At 37.4% G+C, this 16,086-nt stretch overlaps 1 protein-coding gene across 6 annotated transcripts in view; it reads left to right on the top strand.

Moving 5' to 3' along the window:
- LOC102987877 (sodium channel protein type 1 subunit alpha) overlaps positions 1-6,435 on the top strand; it is an 86,190-nt gene extending 79,755 nt beyond the window's left edge. For all 6 annotated transcript variants that reach the window (XM_007128325.2, XM_024122235.1, XM_007128323.2 and 3 more), the window contains exons 24-26: positions 1,156-1,260; positions 2,831-3,101; positions 5,258-6,435. In XM_007128325.2, coding sequence (XP_007128387.2) covers positions 1,156-1,260; positions 2,831-3,101; positions 5,258-6,435 — 1,554 coding nt within the window. The remainder of the gene's footprint in view (positions 1-1,155; positions 1,261-2,830; positions 3,102-5,257) is intronic.
- The last annotated feature ends 9,651 nt before the right edge of the window (positions 6,436-16,086 follow it).

The raw sequence follows: 16,086 nt of genomic DNA, 5'->3' as shown, positions 1-16,086 counted from the left end.
CAGCCGCATGGCACAGGGAGATCAGCTCGGTGCTTTGTGACCACCTAGAGGGGTGGGATAGGGAGGGTGGGAGGGAGGGAGACGCAAGAGGGAAGAGATATGGGAACATATGTATATGTATAACTGATTCACTTTGTTATAAAGCAGAAACTAACACACCATTGTAAAGCATTTATACTCCAATATAGATGTTAAAAAAAAAAAGCATATAGATGTGCTCAGGTCACTGCTGTTTCACTGGCATCAAACATTCTGTCTGTTTTTTGGTACTTGATATTTGAAAAATGAAAATTATATTTAATTTTAATTTTCATATCTTTTATGACTAGTAGGTTTGAATATGTTTTCGAGGCCTTTTTTTTTTTGCCATTTATTTTTCTTCCTTTGTGTACTGATCCTTTATCTCACTTGCTCAGTCTGTTTTCTTATTATATGAGTGCTTTCATTGTATGAGACTCTTTCACTTATGGAACATTTCTGTCCTTTAGCCCCCTTTATTATTACTGATATTACTCTGTTGTCATTTTCAAGCTATTTCGTTTCACTTATTAGCCTGAGTTCTAATCCTCTGTACCTACTGGCCTATCGTATCACATACCTGCCATACATATGACCTCTGACTAAGTCCCCTAAGTAATCTACCGACTTGGCCAGTTTCCTTTCCATCCTCTTGCTCCAATTCTTGGCAGAGCGAAAGTGGCTTTTTATGAGTAACTCTAAACCATCATGCAATATACCTACTCTAACTCTTTGCTACATATGAATCAGAAAATCTTTGTCTTTAACTTCTGAAAGGCAGTGTGTGTAGTGAAAGGAGCCACGTATTTAGTGTCTCAGTGAATCAAATTGTACTACTTCCTGAGTTTACGGTCTTGGGTACAATACTTAACCTCTCAGATTCTGTGAATTTTTCCTCCATAAAATAATAGTGAAAATAATAAAGTCAATTTTGGATGATTGTGAGAAATAAATAAGATTATAGTATCTAAAAACTAGTTTTAATTTTTCACATTTAAAATCGCAGGCATAATTATGCTAATTGGTTGAATTTTGCATTTCCTTTTTAAATTGTCCCTTTCCTATTTTAAGTTTAACATTAAAAACTATGTACAAAGGGACACAGTTTTAACCAGTTTTGATTTTTCTTTTCTATACTTTGGAGGTCAAGACATCTTTATGACAGAAGAACAGAAGAAATACTATAATGCAATGAAAAAATTAGGTTCAAAAAAGCCTCAAAAGCCTATACCTCGACCAGGGGTAAGAAATACCAAATGATACGGGGGAAAAAAATACAAAAACAAAAACTTGCATGGGTTTTCTCACAGAAGAGATAGCAGCTAACATTTCCAGCAGCAAAATTTCTCCCACTTTCAGAGCATCATTAATTCATACCTTTTATGGTAATGGTAAAAATTATTTTTTAAAGGGAGAGACCAAAAGGAAAAAGAAGAAACAGAAAATGCACCCTCATCTTCAAGGCATTTAGAATTACACAACTAGAATCCAAACAAAATGGCAAAGGACACAGAGGCAGTGTGATATGCACAAGGAATTTGATCATATAACTCAATAATTGCCAAGTAATGTTAGAGAGAAGAGTAATCTTGGATGGGGTTAAAAAACATGCAGTTTTCTGATAGATTAACAAGTTGATGAATAGTTGAGTGAAATAACACCTTACTTCCATTTTATTTTTCATTAGAGGTACCAGGTATTTTGGAGAAGGAAAGACTTCTAGTATCTAATATTCATATATAAGGCTATAAAGTTAGAAATTACTAATGTGTACAGAAGTCAGAGTCAATAAGTATAATTCATGATGATAAATAACCAAATGTCATGTTTCCATGATGAACCAATGAAACAACTGCCGTGAAATGGAGGAGCCTTATCCCACATTGTACTGATTTTTATGATGATGATCTGTGAAGTTAAAACAACTCCTGGGGTGCTTTAGGGAATAAAATGCTAGTGAACATTCATATTCATATTGTGCTAGCCAACACTTGCCTTCTTGAGAATGATGAAAAACATATACTGTCCTCTGTTAAGCCTTAACACTGGAAGTAAAAATGAGTCAACTATGTGTAGGACAAATGTAAGATAGACGAAGTCCTCAAAGTTCCTCAGTGGCCTAGGGAAATGGGCCAGACAATGGCCTGTAGTGAATGACAGTGGCAGAACCAGGGAGCAGAACCATAGATCAGTGACAAGGGACATGAATTTGTGACATCAAAGCATAAGGAATGTCGTTCTGGCCTGATTATCCCTGTGTAGACTCAGCATTCTGTGTGTGACAATGTCAGCAAAGACTGGTTGGTGGAAGAGCATCAGTATTGCCACACATGGACTTTAAATGCATAATGTTATAGGTGTGTCATGAAAATGACAAGTTCCCTCTAACAATTCTTTGAGAATAAGGCAAGTGGAATGTTAATAGATACTATATTTTGAAACTGCTTCATGGTCCAACTGATCATGGGAAATTCTGGTATAACAAAATTAAGCAGGTTTCTTAACTTCTCATAATTTTAATACATCAGTATGCATTTTGTGCCACTCAGAAAAGTGTACAGTATGCAGTGTTTCTTATCAGAAATCCCCTTTTGACAAGGGATTGTTATTCTGTGGAATACATTTTAGTAAATAGCAATTTAGGTAACTAAATTAAAAAACAATGTGCTATAAACCATCTTTTACAAAATTCAGGGCCAGTGATTCCTAGGTATAATGCTAGACTGTCAGTTAGTGCAGAAAATACTTACATAGAAGCTAATGTGTACAAGAAAACGCCTCTGTTGCTAAAAGCATTTCTGATTCTCTACAGAACAAATTTCAAGGAATGGTCTTTGACTTCGTAACCAGACAAGTTTTTGACATAAGCATCATGATTCTCATCTGTCTCAACATGGTCACAATGATGGTGGAAACTGATGATCAGAGTGAATATGTGACTAACATTTTGTCACGTATCAACCTGGTGTTCATTGTGCTGTTCACTGGAGAATGTGTGCTGAAGCTCATCTCCCTCCGCCATTATTATTTTACCATAGGCTGGAATATTTTTGATTTTGTGGTTGTCATTCTCTCCATTGTAGGTAAGAATTATTTCAGGTCTCTTAAGTTCAGCTCAATAAAAGTAAAAGTTAGACTAATCAAGTTTAAATTAGAGGTCATCTGACCACTCAGAGAAAACCACTGTGAAAATCTTGATGTATTTCATACTGGTGTGTTTCTCTTTCTTACAAAATGAGGCTCCTGCTATGCATAGAGTATTGTATCCTATTCTGTCCCTTTTAGACTAGGTATATTATTTGTCAGTATACCAAAGTCTCATTCATTTGAACTAGAAATGTGCTGTTAACTAAGATTGAAATGTTTTTGACTTGTTGAGATTAAATAGTCTATACAATATCTAAATAGCTCTGTTGAAGAGAGGACTAGAAATTTAGTCTGGTACTCAGGAGAGACAGTGCATCAGAGACATAGACACAGAGTCATTAGCATGTATACAGGAGTGGAAGCTGGTGGCAAATAAGGAAGAGCATAGAGTGAAAAGAGAATAAAGCTAAGAACAAAATGTCAGCAATTGCAGATGGTAAGTTCTTTAATGCAGGGTATGGGATATTTTGTAGATTACCTTGAAATTTATAGTAATGATGCACAAAAGAAGTGATGTGGCATGGAACATCATTTCATCAGTCATACACTGCAAAGCCTGGAATGTTAAACAGGTCACGTGACCAATAGCTCATCTCATTCAAGATACAACTCTAGCTCCAGTGAAGTGAAGAAGTCTGCTTGTGGGCCTGAAGTATTCATTCTTTCCTAAACCAGATAATAATATGATTGGGTCAATATTTTATGACCCAATACGGGGTGCCTCCGTTGGGCAGATTTTTATGCCATTCCCCCCCTGAAGAAGTTGATTTTCTATCCAACTCATACGTTGTATGTAGCCTTTGATTCCCACAGTAATCTATGGTGTAATTAGTTGTGGATAGGGTACTTAGTTGTGTTTACCTCTCTTTCTCTCTCTCTTTCCCTCTCTCTCACTCATACACACACACACACACACACACACACACACACACACACACACACGCTTACTTACTCTTTACAGAATGAGGTAGTGGAACTTAAAGGTACTTAATTTCTTGAGCTCCTCTTCAGCTCAATCACTATTTCATTATTTAAAAGGCAAACGGAGAAGGAAGCTTTAAGGAAGAGAGCTGAGAGACCAGTGTCAGACACAGGAAACCAGAAAGAGCATCAGCTTAAACACTTTTAGAAATGTGCCAGACCATATATCCATATATATACATATATATATTATATATATATATGAATATTATAGTAGAAGCTTAGGGAAGCATCAAGTTCATGGAGAGATGAAAACAGCATTAAAAACTGCAGATACTTTTAGATGGGGAAGGATTGAATAGAGGGTATATATGATTTGGCTTTTTCAGAAAAAAAATCATTGAATTCTTATAAATGTGTACACATACTGTTGGCTACTGCTCTTAAGATGGACTTGAGAATTTAATTTGTTTTTTTAGATTCAGTCTTGGGATTTTGTCTAAGCTAAAACTAGTCTATAGATATTCCTCAAAGACAAAAGGTACTATAAAATCCTTATTGAATTGAGTATTGTCATAGTCACCTTGGACTGCCATAATAATTACCACAGACTGGGTGGCTTAAACAAGAGAAACTTATTTTCTCAGAGTTCTGGAGACCAGAAGTCCAAGTCAAGGTGCCAACATGATGGGTTTCTGGTGAGAGCTCTCTTCCAGGCTGGTAGATGGCTGTCTTCTCACTGTGTCCTCAGGTGGCAGGGAGAGAGAGAGAGCAAGCTCTCTATTGTCTTTTCTCATAAGGGCACTAATCCTACCATGAGGGCTCCAACCTCATGACCTCATCTAAATTTAATTATCTCCCAAAGGCCCTATCTCCAAATACCACCACCTTGGGGGGTTAGGGCTGTAATGTATGAATTTGGTGGTAGGGTGGGTAGGTGCGGGGGGTGGAAAGAATTTAGTCCACAGCAAATACTGAGTTGAATTTAATGCTGAATGCCAAAATTAAGGTTTATCTATAATATATGTATGTGTTGTCTGTATGTAACATTGAAGATTAAGTAACTGAATTTCAGTACTCTGAACTTTACCTGGGAGCCTTAACAGAAATTTAAGTATTATTTTAATGGATAACTTCTTCACTGGTTGATACTCTGATCTTTTATCCATAGGTATGTTTCTGGCTGAGCTGATAGAGAAATATTTTGTTTCCCCTACCCTGTTCCGAGTGATCCGTCTTGCCAGGATTGGCCGAATCCTGCGTCTGATCAAAGGGGCCAAGGGGATCCGCACGCTGCTCTTTGCTTTGATGATGTCCCTTCCTGCGTTGTTTAACATCGGCCTCCTGCTCTTCCTGGTCATGTTCATCTACGCCATCTTTGGGATGTCCAACTTCGCCTATGTTAAGAGGGAGGTTGGAATTGATGACATGTTCAACTTCGAGACCTTTGGCAACAGCATGATCTGCCTGTTCCAGATTACCACCTCTGCTGGCTGGGATGGATTGCTAGCACCTATTCTCAATAGTAAACCACCCGATTGTGACCCTAATAAAGTTAACCCTGGCAGCTCAGTTAAGGGAGACTGTGGGAACCCATCTGTGGGGATCTTCTTTTTTGTCAGTTACATCATCATATCATTTCTGGTCGTGGTGAACATGTACATCGCTGTCATCCTGGAGAACTTCAGTGTTGCTACTGAAGAAAGTGCAGAGCCCCTGAGCGAGGATGACTTTGAGATGTTCTACGAGGTTTGGGAGAAGTTTGACCCCAATGCTACCCAGTTCATGGAATTTGAAAAACTCTCTCAGTTTGCAGCTGCTCTTGAACCTCCCCTCAATTTGCCACAACCGAACAAAGTCCAGCTCATTGCCATGGATCTGCCCATGGTCAGTGGGGACCGGATCCACTGTCTTGACATCTTATTTGCTTTTACGAAGCGGGTTCTGGGGGAGAGTGGAGAGATGGATGCTCTCCGAATACAGATGGAAGAGCGATTCATGGCTTCCAACCCATCAAAGGTCTCCTATCAGCCAATAACTACGACTTTAAAACGAAAACAAGAGGAGGTGTCTGCCGTTATTATTCAGCGTGCGTATAGGCGCCACCTTTTAAAGCGAACTGTAAAGCAAGCTTCATTTACATATAACAAAAATAAAATCAAAGGTGGGGCTAATCTTCTTATAAAAGAAGACATAGTAATTGACAGAATAAATGAAAACTCAATTACAGAAAAAACTGATCTGACCATGTCCACAGCAGTTTGTCCACCCTCCTACGATCGGGTAACAAAGCCAGTCGTGGAAAAACACGAGCAAGAAGGCAAAGATGAGAAAGCCAAAGGGAAATAAACAAAAATAAATCAAAATCACTGGGTGACAAATTGTTTACAGCCTGTGAAGGTGATGTATTCTGGTCAACAGGACTTCTTTAGGAGGTCAATGCCAAACTGACTGTTTTTACACAAATCTACTTAAGGTCAGTGCCTACAATCAGACAGTGACCCCTTGTCGGAAAACTGTGACTCTGAAAAGGGAAGATGACCTTGACAGGAGGTTACTGTTCTCACTACCAGCTGACACTGCTGAAGACAAGAGACAAAATGGCTACTCAGACTGTAGGGACCAGTTCAAAGGGGTGCAAAACTATAATTCGGGGGTTGTTTAACATGAAACACTTTAGTGTAGTAATTGTATCCAGTCTTTGCATTTCGACTGCCACATTTGTCACATTTTTACAAAATCTGTTAGTGGATTCATCTTTTTTTTAGTCCATATGTTGTTTATTATATGTGACTATTTTTGTAAACGGGGTTTCTGTTGGGAAATAGACTAAAGGACCTCTCTAACAGGTATGCCACCAGGGGTTATGGTAATTGCATGGCCTCCCATCTGCACAGAGATGTGGTTTGCATGAGGGCATGCTACACTCAGAGATCATGCATGAAAAAAGTCACGAGGAAAACAATGAGTTCTTAAATTCCATCCATGTTTCTGGGAGGGGTAATTAGGTGAAAATTGGAGTTGCTTTGCTGACCTTGTCAAATCCAGCCCCTAGACCAACTATATCATTTTGGGGGGATAGCCCATGAAATCTTAGCAGGTGAAAACTTCACTCAAATGTCTGGGGTCATAAGTGTTATGTTTCTGTTTCTGGTATTTAAAAAACTGAATAAGTATTGCTTCCCCCCTAAAGACGGAATTGACAAAAAGAACGCTTTATAAATTTCTGCTTAATCCTGCACTTTGTTTAGCCATCTTCAGCTCAGCAAGGTTGACAATGTCTATGTTAATGAAATGCTATTTATTATGTAAATAGTCATTTTACCCGGTGGTGCACGTTTGAGCAAACAAATAATGACCTAAGCACAGTATTTATTGCATCAAATATGTACCACGAGAAATGTAGAGTGCAAGCTTTACACAGGTAACATAATGTATTCTGTACCATTATAGATAGTTTGGATGCTATGAATGCATGTTTCTATTACCATGCTGCTGTATCTGGTTTCCCCCACTGCTCAGAATCTCATTTATGAGAAACCATATGTCACTGGTAAAGTCAAAGAAATTGCTCAACAGATCTCATTTCTTTAAGTCATTAAGCAATAGTTTGCAGCACTTTAACAGCTTTTTGGTTATTTTTAAAGTTTAAGGGGATACCATATGTTGTATAGCCTGACTGTACAGACATGTTTTAAAAAAAAAGCACTGCTTAACCTGTTAAAATGTGTTTAGAGTTTTATAAGCAAATATAAGTACTGTAAAAAGTCATTTTATTTTATTTTTCAGCATTATGTACATAAATATGAAGAGGAAATTATCTTAAGATTGATATCACAATCACTTTCTTACTTTCTGTCCACCGTACTTTTTCAGGGAAGAAATTTGCTAAATAAGAAATGAAAACAAGACGGGGTAGTTGTAGATTTCTGCTTTTTTATTACATTTGCTACTTTTAGATTATTTCATAATTTTAAAGGGCAAAAATAGGTTCACAACTCACATCCAAATTATGCTTTGCAATTGGAAAAAGGTATAAATTTTTATTTTCATTTTTGTCCTTTCTTTTCTAACTTCTGTTTATGTTTTCATTTCTTCGGAGTCATGCTGCTCTAGATTGCTCTAAATATAATGTGGGTTTCACAACTTTTTTTTTTCTGGAAGAACAGAGAGTAGTGAACTTACGTAGTCAGTTATATCAGGACATTTTGTGTTTCTTACAGAAGCAAACTATAGGCACTTCTTTTTCTTAAAACTACTTAAACTGTATTCGTGAACTGCATGCTGGAAAATGCTACTATTACGGTACTAAATGATGCTAACCAACATTAAAAATGTGCAAATCTAATAAAGATTACATTTTTTATTTCATTGTTTGCCCAGTTACTTTTAGTTAATGGTGTTGTGTAACAAGATGAAGATGTTTTTATTGTACAAATTGGGGGAGAAGGGGAGCTAAACACACACACACACACACACACACACACACACACACACACACACACAGGTATACCCGGGCCGACAGCAAGAAAACCTGGGGTAGGAATGGGGCTGGGGGAAGTGACCTACCGGGGGCTACGAGCAGTAGGGTGTGATCTCTCTTAGGAGAAAGGACTGAAGCTAGAGCATAAGCTGGTGGCTCCAGAAGGAAAAGAAGGATATGGGAACCAGAGCTATGGTGGATGGCCACCTGAGGTACAAAGAGAATCCCTCAGAACTGTATTAAAATAGTAAAAGTTGCAGTGTGTGAGTCAGGTATTTTGTTTGCTCCTCCAGAACCACTCTTCATGCTCCTGCATCCTGCTCTGTGTGAGGGTGGTCTTATAAATTGCATCAATGGGCTCTCTTACCCTCTAGATCACAATCGGTTTGGCCAGTGGGAAGCCCCAGAAGGAAAATACCATCAGGAAAACACCAGTGGGAGAACAGTGAAATTGGGTGTTTATTTCCCAGTGTCTTCTTTGCTAGGTTGCTCTGGGTTGGCAGTGCTGCATTCATCAACATAGTCATACTTCCAGTCAGACAGCCCCCTCCTACAATGAGAACTACTTTGTTGAGGGTCTGGTCATCACTCTCCGCCTTGCTCCTTAAGACCTGTGGCTGGACTTCCCTATTCCTCGTCATTTTCCCCTTACCTTGCTGACAACTTTTTAAATGGCCCCTTCATAAAAACATTCTCTGTTGCCTCATTTCAGCATGCCATCTGTCTCCTGCCTGGATGATACAGTGATTAAATATCTTGTGAAAGTGGGCACGAGGCAAAGATTTGCCTTGGGTTAACTTGGAGGCTTAATCTAACCAGCTTTGGTAGATAAACAGGAACTGGCGAAAATACAGTGAAGTCAAGCACAGAATTCACAGAGATCATGGAGAGGTTTCTGGAGTGGTCCAGACAGTGAAAGTGACAGCTAAAGAAACATCTAAATTTATGAGTAAAGAGAAGCCCTCACTTGTCATCAGAGTAGTACAACATCAGTTATGAAGCCTGAAAGAGGAACGTGAACTTGATGGAAAGAAGAGAGGTCACACACAGTGCTTCTCCCCATCCTTCAACTTCCTGACCTTGTCTCTTCATGACATCATTGCCCTAAAATACCACAACAACTAATTCTGATTTACCAGTGGGTGAAAAGAATTTCCCATTTCTAACCAACAAAAATAAGGATTATAGGATAATCCCTACAGATTTTTTTTTTGTATTCCACATCCATACTAGTACTCACTGGTACCTTTCCAAATACAAAACATAGTCATATAAATCGCCATATTCATTTTGGTATTATCTTGCATAGCAAATAATGATAGTAACAGATTTAACCCATTCAATAAAATAAGAATTCACAAGTATATACTGACATAAATAAATGGAGAAAAGGAAAAATCTCTTCCTTACAGTTGAATGTTAATGAACAAATGTAGAAGAAATAATGAAGTTAGAAAATTATCACTTGGCAACCATCATAATCACAATTGATTCATGCAAGAATAATCAACAAATACTAAAACTCATGGGTGAAAGTTTGATGAGGAATAGGACATTTACATTGTCTCAAAGTATTCTGTATTGATTAAAAATTTTTTTAAAATAAGAAAGCTTACAGTGGAGAAAACTAGCAGACACTACCTTCAAAGATAACATCATCAATTATGGGAACAACTTTACCGAAGAAGACACATCACTTCTTGGTATCCAGTCAAAATGGCATAACCAGAACTTAATCAAATTGAGGACATTCTATGAAATAACTGGACTGAACTCTTCAAAAATGTCATGAAAAACAAAGGCTAAGGAATGGCTTGAAGATGAAGAGCTATGAAAACTAACCACAATGTGTGATTCTGGATTGAATACTAGACTGAGAAAATAGTAATAATTATGGATATTACTGGGAAAACTGGCTAAATTTGAATATGGACTGTTGATTAATTATTAGCATTATAAAAGTATTAATTTCCTTAATTTTATAAAGTCTAAATGTGGCTATTACGTAATTAAAGGTAATACCCTTGTTCTCGGAAAATGCACATTAAAGTATTTAGGGAGGAGTGGGATGATGTCTGCAACTGACTCTTGAATGGGATCAAAGGAAAATAAATTATGTGTATATATGTGTGTATAAAGGTTGATATAGATATGTGTGTGTGTCTTTGGGGATGGGAAGGGGTTTTTTTGCCCTTGTGTTATTGAAGTGTGTGTGTGTGTGTGTGTGTGTGTGTGTGTGTGTGTTCATTGTAACACCTGTTTTTTGTGTCCTGGAATTTATGATTCTACCCTTAAAATTAGGTGTACTAGCTCTAATTTCTTCAAAGAACCCTGTATTTTAACTACTATTCTTGTTCCCTGGAAGTCTTCTTTCTGAAGAGACACTTAAATGATTACATTCCTTGCCCTTCATGATAATCCTTATAGTACTAAAAATAAGAATATTTGAGGAGAGATCTGTGGCATAGTGGTTAAAACCTCAGTATTTGAAGCTAGACAGATCTAAATCGGGGCCTTTTGATCTAAACTCTGGGGATTCTGCCCATATCATAACAGAAGGTGGCTTATAGGCTATATGAGCCGGGGTCCAAACATTGTGTCAATCAATAACCCCAAACATATTTCTGCAGACCAGCACCCACATGGCAAGGGTTTCATATGCCTGCAGTTAACCTAGGAAATTAAGAATAATGTCACAAATATTTATAAAGCTAAACATATTCAATTTAAAGAACTTTATTGTAAAAGTGTGATTTTATTTTATTTTTTTAATTCCAAAGACTAAAAGCATTTTATGTTAACATCCTCTTTTTGAAATGATGGTGAGAATAAATGATAGTGGGTTGTTTTAATACTTTATTTGGCCAAATTAAAAATTGGCGACCCTGGACTTCCCTAGTGGTACAGTGGTTAAGAATCCACCTGCCAATTCAGGGGACACGGATTCGAGCCCTGGTCCAGGAAGATCCCACATGCTGAGGAGCAACTAAGTCCGTGCACCACAACTACTGAGCCTGCGCTCTAGAGCCCGAGAACCACAACTACTGAAGCTCTAGCGCCCAGAGCCTGTGCTCTGCAACAAGAGAATCCACCGCAATGAGAAGCCCGCGCACCACAATGAAGAGTAGCCCCTGCTCACCGCAACTAGAGAAAGCCCACGTGCAGCAACGAAGGCCCAATGCGGCCAAAAAAAATAAATATTGGTGACCCTGTGTGGGTCCTCCTATTTTATTTAACTGGTACATGAAATCAAGAGTCCAAGAACCAGTGGGATAGACAATCACTACTTAACCTCATAGGTTCATACGTTTGTATGTGTGTACCAACAGGTTCAGACATTAGAACTGTATAACCTGTATTAAAGTCTACAAATTTGTCCTGTAATTGTGTATTCTATCACGTGTGCATTAGAATTTCATATTATTATGTAAGAAGATAAATGTTTCTGAGTCACTACAAATTTATCAAAATGTTCATAGTCAAGAAATATTATTGCTTCTATCATGTACTATACTGCTCATAGTACTGTCCTTCCTGGAACATGGGAATATTCTCCAAGGTTGTCAATCAACATTGATTCAACCAGTGTGGCAGCAAAGGCACTAGAGGAGAAAAATATTACAAGCAGTCAAGTATTGTTGAGGAAGATGCATCACCAAGAAATTCTTGACATCACTAGTAGGTAATCTTCAGTGTCCACTGAGTACTCAGTGTTGCTCAAGTCCCTTACCACCTTCTCAGAACACTCATATTTGCAAATAACGCTGCCTCTTACCCCACCAAGAAACATGAGGACATTATCATGAACTTCCTCAGCTTCTTTCCTCTGCAATGAAAAATGCCTTCCTTCCCTTCCCTCTGCCTTGCCACCTCTTTGCTTTTCTCCCTTTCCCTTTCCCTCCCACCTCCCTCTATTCCCTACCTTCATATCTTTCCAGAGGTCATTTTCCCCTATTCATTTCTACATACTCTGATACCTTGCTCCATGAGTTATTCACCTTCTCTTGTGTCTTTATTCACTCCTTCATGATTGATTCTTTCTGTCCAGCTTCACACTTTCAAAATTGTTTCTTCTAATTTCGAAAATTAACTTTTCTCAACGGTGATGTATCTTTGTTCACTATCCCGTTATCTCTTTCCTTTTAAAAATTACCTTCTAGGGACTTCCCTGGTGGTCCAGTAGTTGGGACTTCACCTTTCAACACAGGGGGTCGGGTTCAATCCCTGGTTGGGGAGCTAAGATCCCACATACCTCGTGGACAAAACCCCAAAAAACATGAAACAGAAGCGATATTGTAACAAATTCAATAAAGACTTTAAAAATGGTCCACATCAAAAAAAAATCTTTAAAAAAATAAATAAAAATTACCTTCTAAAATCAGGGTTCTGTACTCAACACTTTCGCTCTTGGTTAAAATTAAATGAAATATAGATCTCAATGATATTGATGAGAAAACTTGGCTGTAAATAATCTTGTTGATATAAGCACATTGAGTTTTCAAAATACTATGCTGGCTATTATCCTTCTCAATAACATTATGAGGAAAAGACTGGAAAATATTTTCAAGAGGTGAATATAGGAACAAGGAACATTAACCATGTGGAGGAGAGCTGTATATACTCTGTATCTGGTTATCATGAATACCTCCTCTATTTAATGTTTACTTAGAAGGGTAAGATGTTCACAGAGTTATTAAATTGTTAACTGCAGCTTTTTGTTTGTTTGTCTTCCAGGAATGTAGCTTTTACTTATGACGGTGTGGAGACCAGAAAGTTCTTAAAATAAATTTATAGGAAATTATATTTCAATTATATTTTGAAGTATAAATTCTTCATTAAAAATATGTTGTTATAGAAAATTCAATTTACTTACTAAACTTTCATGAATCACTACCCTTCGTTAAACTGGCTACAGTGGGTCTGTGTGTGTTGTTGGAAAGCATTAAGGTGCAGGTTTTATGTTTCTTCTTCAAGCTGTTTGAAATAAATTGAGACTAACAGATTCAAATACCAAACCAATGTTGAATCTTATTCTCCCCAAGCACCTTCTCACTCTCTTTAATGCTCTCAGATCTGGCTCCTCTTCCCACCAGTCTACAATTAGCCAAATTCAATGATCTTTATTCAGTCTTTATCATATTTGGCAGATTTTTAGAATTGGATGAGGATGGTCATCACCACCTCCTTCATTTAATTGCGTCTTCCTTTGCCTTCCATAAAACTAAACTCTTCTAGGTCTCTTCTTACATTTTAGATTCTTTGCCTTGACCATTTATTAATTTTTTCCCACTTCTTACAGATTTATTCAGCAGCATCAGCCTTTTTGTTGAGCTGGTGCTGCAATTCCAACTTTCTGTTGGTCTTTTATACCTGCATATTTGCCTATCATCTTCAACTTCATACATCCAAAAGTGATTTGACCATATTCTATTCCTCTCAACCACCAGCAAAACTGGCCAGAAGTCAACCTGCTTTCTCAATATCTGTTATTGTGTGGGTCCTTCTTCAGGCTCAGCAAAAGAAGTAAGTACAAATTACAGAATATATAGAGGAACGAATGAGTAACTCTACAGGCGGATTCAGGGACAATTATAACTGTAAACTCTGATCTGGGTTTGAAGAATGAGAGGGATAGGGCAGTCCAAACAGCAGAAATATTACAGAAAAGTGGTCAAAAGTATAGATTCTGCAGCCAGATTGCCTGGATTCAAACATCAACTATACTGCTTACTAGCTGAATAACTTTGAAAAGTTTCTTAGCCCCTCTTTGCCTCAATTTTGTCATCTGTAAAATGGTAATAATAATTTGTATGAGGATTAAATGAGTTAATACAAGTAGAGCTTTCGGATCAACAGTTCCAAGCCTATGGTAATTACTATATAAGTATTTGCCCTGATGATGATGAAGACCAAAGACACACATGAAAATCAGAAACAGGGTGGCATGTTTAGAGCATTCACAATAGTTCAATATGGCTACAGTGAAAAATGGGTATTGATACTGACAGGCAAGCAGGGGCCAGATAATGAAGGGCCCTGAGTGCATGTTGGCGCTTTGGCTTTAACATATGACATAACATAACATAATGGTGACGAAGAACCATTAAGACATTTGTGAAAGAAGTAAAGGTAGAAGTGAAGATGCTAGAGTAGATTCTGACTTTAAGGAAAAGGAAACAGAAAGCAGGGTCATAATTTGAGAAGTTACTGGAAGAATACAGGCAAGCAATGATGAGACATAAGCCTTGACTACTTCCTCATCTATCTTTCTACCTCTGAAATCAAACCCATCCTTCAGGATTCAGTGACATTTTTCTTATGTCTTATTACTGGAAGAGAATTTTCTCTCCTGTGAACTTCTGTGGGACTTCGATGTATATGTTCATACTCAGACAGTTTTGAGAGTGAAGGAGGAAACTATTAATAATTATGATAAAGCAACAGGCATAAATGAGGACTCTCCTAGGCAAAGCAGGACATAGGATCACCACTGTATTCCATTTGTATGGCATGTAGCCATGAAGCAGTGGTTTAAAATACAATTTTCTTCCTCTCATCACCCTCCTCCTCCAATTTTTGCCACAAGAACACACACACCAGAAAGTGTATGATTGGCAGAAACTGGCCTTAAATACCTCTGTATCTTCTATAGTACTTTGTACAGAGAGGTGTTTTCTAGGTATTTAGTAAAAGGTCAAATTAGTTAATTTTTAGCATCGCTCTAAATAGTTCTATTTTTTAAAGAGTCATTTATCCCTCTAAGATATTTTGCCCTTTGCTTATATACTCTAACAGAAGGTTGTCATTATATGCAAGATATATAAAAGAATAAAACATCAGAAAAGTTACAAATGAAAATTGACCTTGGTATATTATAGTAATATTGGATATATGTAATAAATATTTAAATGGACATATATTACATCCATAAGAGCAAACATACTACCTCTCTGTTACCTATAAGGAGACATAGATATAAGTGTGGGTATATGTATAATTATGTATATACATAAATATTTCCAAGGTATAAGGTCCATAAATAGATTTTTGACTCTTTAGAACTTAAAGATTATATAATACTCACCTCGTTCTTTGCTGTGATGGAACTACTGAGCTTGCCATTTAAAATTTATTCCTCTAAAAGGATTTAGGGATTCTGGACCTTGTTTTATCTTCCATATCACTTGGCCTGATTCTCATCTGCATTATTAATGTCCATCGTTCATCAAGGATGGTAAAGAAACGTCTTATTCAGCAGTATTTCTTGCAATCACAGAAAACACACATTTCTAAAGGCAAACAGATTGTGCCTTTGGTCAACATTAGTCATAAGTGCAGCCATTCTCCCTACCTCAGGAAAAATGTTTATTGAGTTATGCTGACGGATATTGTCAGTAGGTGCATCACTAGAGCAAAATATAGTAACTATAAGATTGTGATCTTATAAATATGCAAGGAGGTGGATAATAGGATTTATGGAGAATGGTTAAAGTATGTAGTCATATTTCTTTCAGAGA

This window comes from Physeter macrocephalus, chromosome 2 (assembly GCF_002837175.3).
Source record: "Physeter macrocephalus isolate SW-GA chromosome 2, ASM283717v5, whole genome shotgun sequence".
NCBI classification, from domain to species: domain Eukaryota; kingdom Metazoa; phylum Chordata; class Mammalia; order Artiodactyla; family Physeteridae; genus Physeter; species Physeter macrocephalus.
This window is presented reverse-complemented; position numbering and strand designations above follow the sequence as displayed.